Source organism: Euleptes europaea, chromosome 8, assembly GCF_029931775.1.
Source record: "Euleptes europaea isolate rEulEur1 chromosome 8, rEulEur1.hap1, whole genome shotgun sequence".
Taxonomy (NCBI): domain Eukaryota; kingdom Metazoa; phylum Chordata; class Lepidosauria; order Squamata; family Sphaerodactylidae; genus Euleptes; species Euleptes europaea.
Window position 1 is genome coordinate 34,524,717 of NC_079319.1, and position 6,000 is coordinate 34,530,716.

At 38.9% G+C, this 6,000-nt stretch overlaps 1 protein-coding gene across 8 annotated transcripts in view; it reads right to left on the reverse strand.

Moving 5' to 3' along the window:
- The window catches only part of ZFHX4 (zinc finger homeobox 4), a 202,955-nt gene that overhangs the window by 169,686 nt on the left and 27,269 nt on the right, over nt 1-6,000 (reverse strand). For 7 of the 8 annotated variants that reach the window (XM_056854442.1, XM_056854447.1, XM_056854446.1 and 4 more), the window contains exon 3: nt 4,138-4,640. In XM_056854442.1, coding sequence (XP_056710420.1) covers nt 4,138-4,640 — 503 coding nt within the window. The remainder of the gene's footprint in view (nt 1-4,137; nt 4,641-6,000) is intronic. The other variant, XM_056854445.1, reaches the window with a different exon arrangement.

The following is a 6,000-nucleotide window of genomic DNA, read 5'->3' on the forward strand; positions in this document are numbered from 1 at the left end:
TTCTGGATTATAGTTTTGGCATACTGGTGCCTTCTGTTTTATGCAAATAGAGGCAGGCACTTTAAACAAATGATTTTTTAAAGCAAAAAAAAAAGGTTAGAAATGAATACAGCTTTGTTTATGTCCTCAATCACTTTAAGCAATAGACATTCTAGTTTTGAATCCATATGGAAAGATCATCAACACTTTCTGCTTTGGGTCTTCTGCCAAAATACCATATCCCATATGCTTTCTACCATAAAACATAAAAGAAAAGGTGTTGCTCTGATCAAATAAAAAAAATAATGTTTACTAGCTCACATCTAATGTTAAGGCTGCCCAAATCCTGCCAAAGACATTAAAACACCATCTGTATAACAGATTTTCATTAAATCGATCAGTTTAAAGCTAAGCAGTTAGGCAGATGATGCTTTTGAACTAACCTTTCACCTTCTTAAACTGGAATTAGGTCACTCAACTTTCTTGTTGTTTGAGAGTGAAAGGTGAAGTGATCTATTCGAATTGAACTGAGAATCATAATACTGGAATTGTTCTGAGTCTATATTTAAATCAGTGAGGGGAAACAAGCAAAATAGTTTTTCTACATCTGTTTGTTTCTTTTCATCGCTGCTGTAAAGTCCCCTTAAAAGTGGAAATGACTGTGTAAAGGGAAATGGGAAATAAATACTAAATAAAACTCATACAAACTACTAAACCACAAATAATTGTGCCAGTCTAATTTATTATTTTTTCTTACGGAGCTGGACATTGTGACTACTTTGTACTAAGTGAAGAAGTCCTCTGATGGACAAGGCTCATAATTTAGTGGAAGGAAGTTCAAGGATCCAACCCACAACTGTAAATCATTTCACTAGCCAACCATACACACATTATACCAGTCCTAAATTCATCATTCGGAAATAAGTCTCACCAATATAAATGGAGCCTACTTCTAACTATGTTATCTTAGGACTGCAGCCTGAATTGTTAATTGTTTTTCTCCATTAAGCAGCCTAGCTTGATCACACTAATCACCTAATTACACAAATTGTTTAACGAATTCAGGGGAAAAGGCCTACAGTTTTACATAACAACAATGCAACCTTCTGAAGAGGCCAGTTAAAGTCCATCCATTTTAGTGGTTTAGACTGGGCTAACTCACTATAGGGCCCTGATCTGGATGGCCCAGGCTAGCCTGATCTCTTCAGATCTCAGAAGCTAAGCAGGGTCAGCCATGGTTAGTATTTGGATGGGAGACCACCAAGGAATACCAGGGTTGCTGTGCAGAGGAAGGCACTGGCAAACCACCTCTGTTAGTCTCTTGCCATGAAAACCCCAAAAAGGGGTCACCATAAGTCGGCTGAGACTTGACGGCACTTTACACACACAACTCACTAAAGGACATCACTGTAAGTCACTTTCACATCATTCACGCCGGCTATTTCACAGAAGTAATGCTAGCACTGTTGCTGCAGAGCATGTGACATCTTTCCTCCAAGCAGTGCCGTTCACTCTGTTGTGAAAAAATTTCACACACAACGTCTTAATAAAGAATGTAATGGAGCTTAAGGGACCCCAAAACTATAATGTGCTTAAACAAACAGGGAGATCTGTGGTACTGTCTTTTACCTCTCTAGTGCTAAAGTGTTTTTTTTACCACTAAATCATGTTTATGTCCTCTGAATTTTAAAGTTGAATACTATGTATAATTTCTGCTGTGTATTATATATAAATAAATGTTCCTTTAACCATTTCTCAAAATAAGGGAGGGTCAAGGAAAGATTTGGCAATAGTGCTAATGTCATTTGCTTGCCAATAAGAGTCTCCTAGTAAGCATCAGAGCAGTTGAAAACATTGCATCAATTACAGACGATGGCTTTGAAATTCTTCTGGAAACTCAGAATTGTTTTAGAGACTAATAAAGACTGTAGGTCCATAAAGCTGTGATCTATTCCCCTTCCATGAAAAACGTGCTGCAACCTGAATCACCAAATGAACATTTTTATTCTACCTACAACTGAAGCAGCAAGCACTGGGCAAAACCTTCAGCAGCCTGCCTGCAAGGAGATGCATTCCACCGTAGGTGGGTCAAGTGAAGGTCATTTCAGAGCGTGCCATTATGCACACGAAAGCCAGCTTGAGCTAATATGCAAAGGGCTGAAAAGAAAAGGCTGAAGGCCAAGTATTTGCTAAAAAGAATGAAGTCCCCCGTCAAGGGAAAAAAATGACAATTTGGTCTCTTGTTTGATTCAAAACCCAGAAGCACAACTGTCTCACCCAGAGCAGCTGTTTCCCTCTCACCTTTCTAGCTTTGGCCATAAAGACTAGTTTATTCTTCCAGGATTCTCCTGCGACAGTCTCGTTACATGAGGCTGAGTCCATATGTCTTAGGAACAGGAAAACAGTATCGATATAAAGGACCGATAACATTTATATTTTAAAGCCACAATATACTGAAGGAAGGTATAGATTTAAAAGTATAGTAATTTAGCTTTCCATCTACAATGTAGAACTACAAAATGCCATTCTAAGCTCCACGTCAGGCTTTTTCACTTTGACATTTTTTTTAAACAGAGATAGCTATGGAAAGTTTGCCTGTCTCTGCTGAAATAAAAATTCCTATAGGATTTCAGATTTTTAAAACTTTTTTTTGTATTTCAGTAGGATTTAAGAAAAGACAGAATCTCCTAACTGTAAAGTTAATTATAATTTACTGCATGTTAAAAACCCAGACCAGATAGGTTTTCTATTTCTATTTAAAAGATGGTTTATAAAGACAAATAGCTTCCAATATTCTCTTGACTGTAACGTCCTTGTGTGTGTGAGGGGGGGGAGTTCTTAACAGACTGGCATATAAACCGAGTATCAAGTCAATCCAGTAAACACTTCACAAATGTTCTTCAGTAATTAAGGTCTGGAAAAAGTCACAATTTGTGGGACAATAAATGTTAGTCATCTTTCCCACATACCCTTAGCATAAGTTTTTCCAAGTCAGATAAATTGACCATTATACTAACATCGGTCTGTAACACACCCTTTTCACACTGGTGACAAAAATCATTACTGACTTATAAAAGAAGGTTCAGCAAAGGAATGACAACGTTTACTTCTGAATACTTGTGGTAATAATGTGATTTATGAGTCTGTGTTGCCTATACATATTGAGGTAGCACACTTTCATAGAATCATAGAGCTTGAAGGACCCACAAGGGTCATCTAGTCCAACCCCCTGTACAATGCAGGAAATTCACAACTACCTCCCCCCACCCCCGGTGACCCCTACTCCATGCCCAGAAGTTGGCAAAAAAAAAACCCTCCAGGATCTCTGGCCAATATGGCCTGGAGGAAAATTGCTTCCTGACCCTAAAGTGGCAACTGGCACTACCCTGGGCATGCAAGAAAGGGCCCCGAGAGCCGAACACTGATGCAAACCTTCCTGCCCTCCCTCTCATGATCTGCCTAAGGTCATAGAATCAGCACTGCTGACAGATGGCCATCTAACCTCTGCTTAAAAACCTCCAGGGAAGGAGAACCCACCACCTGCCAAGGAAGCCTGTTCTACTGAGGAACTGTTCTAACTGTTAGAAAGTTCTTACTAACGTTTAGCTGGAAACTCTTTTTGATTTAATTTCAACCCATTGGTTCTGGTCCAACCTTCTTGGGCAACAGAAAACAACTCGGCACCATCCTCTATATGACAGCCCTTCAAATACTTGAAGATGTTATCATAAAGTATGATGATCATATCACCTCCTCAGTCATCTCTTGGCTGGGATCATTTACAGTTTTTCAGTACCAAGAAGACACCTCCTTCACTATACAAAGTATAGGATGATCATTACTTCAAATATCCAGAAAGGGTCACAGTTAAAACTTAGCAGGTATTTCAGAACAGATTGGAAATCCACTTATCCATAAACAACTTGGTTACATCGTGTTCGGTTTAGGGATTAAGCGTTTCAATGAAAGGAAAAGCTAAGTGAGCTAAAAAACTTTTCTGGTGCAGCATTTTTTTTAGCACATCACTGTTGTTGCTGTTTTTGCTATGAAATATATTCAACAGCCGTTCAGACTGCAGATCACCCAAAACCTCATCCGGCTAGCATTTCAAGCTTCCTCCCGATTTTAGGCCAATTTAAATTGCTGGTGGGTGCTTACCTTGTAAAGTTTCAGGGCTGCCTCGTGCCTGTGATTGGTGTTGTGTAAGCGCAATTTATCCACACTGTTGGTGTAGTAGTCACAGGCGTTACATTTGAGGTGAACGGGGTTGCCAATGGCAATGCACTTCAGCCTCCACTCGTTAGTTTTGCCTCCTTCTTTAATGTGAGCCACCAGTTGATACTTCTGCATGTGTTTGTCAGTCTTGCAGTGGAGCTGGAAGTTGGCTTTGAGCTGCGTGTTGTAGTTACAGAGCTTGCATTGGTAGATGTCTCCAATTACAGCCCTCCACTCCTCTTCAGGGAGAGACCTTTCGCTGCTCACATGCACACTTAGGGCCTCCAGGCTGTCAGAGGTGAATTTGTTGCAAACAGCACACTGGAATAGCTTCAGCGCTGGGTCACTGATATAAGGTGACAGCTCTCCTGCAGTAAGGAGGGACAGGTCATCACCCATTAGCTGACCACTGGCAAGCCGGATTTCAGGTGGCAGCTCATTATTTACTACAGGGGAAAAAATTAAAAGGGAAAGTAGAGACCAGAAAGCATAGAGCGAGCACACATACACATACACACACATACAAAGGAATCCATAAAATAAAGCCTTGGCAAGGGGCTTGCTTTCTCTAGAGCTTAAACTAGAAAAAAAAGCTGTAATAGGATTGAATCAGGATCAATTACAATCATCCCTTTCAACTTCTAAATTCCCTCATCAGATAGCTTTAATTACTCCTACTGGGCTTGATGTCTTTCTGGAATTTGTATTTTCAAAGGCATGAGAGTTGATCAATAACATAACAAAACAGCAAGGTTTCTGCAATTTAAAAGCTTAGATTAACACCCTACACTAATTGTAGCTTCATTATATCCTTTAAACGTTGCTAATTTTTTTATATATGACACATACATGCATATATACCTAGATGAAAGATAGGAATCAGATAGCTAGATCTGTTTCTGTTAGTAATTGTTTTCAAATAATATAGCATATCTTATTGATATCAATAAGGAACACCTTAACTGTTCTCTTTTCAGTGAATTGCCTACTCCTATTTTAAGACATCACAAATTGCTGGTGGATGCAGGTACAAATAGTAGCTACGAGTCCCTGATGCATACGTCCCCTCAATAATGAATTTGTTAAGTGACCTTAGCCAAGCCACTATCGGAAATATGGCAAGAATAATACTGGCTTCCCTACAGGATTTCTTGCTAAGATTATTGAAATAATGTATATGAGGTTCTTTCAACAACAAAAATTACATACTTCCTAAATTTTATTATTTATGTGTTTAGTAACTAGCCGTTCGTCATGCAGATCAATATAGATAATTATCAAATTTATAGTATACTAGAGTCATAAGTGAACCTCTGATGCAACTACATCAGCTACTCATCTGTAGTAGACAGAAGTTATTAACCAGAGAGATTACTGACAAACGAAAATCTTTTGGTAATGTTTGCAAGCAGCAATAAACTGTCAGCAAACTAAGTACGGTGTTTCCTTTTTTTTTCTTTACTCAGATTTGTGTGTTTGTGTGAGAGAACAAACTGGATAGCTGCTAAAAGATGTTTGTTTCAGGACTCACAGGCAAAGAACAGCATATGACTATAAACAGACAAGAATTTGGAGAGGAGTTAAGAATCAGGTGAAGCATGTGAATTCCCTTAGGACCACCCTACCAATTTAACTTAAACTAACAGTATCCCTATTAGTCTTTTCTATAGAGAATCTGCTGCAGTGGAGTTAGCAAAGTAAACCATTCAAGAAGATGTATTTATTAAATTTCTATTCCCCCCCCCCCCGCCAAAGCCGGGCTCATTAAACTGCATTAAAGCTTTAAAAGTAGCAACTATGATTATC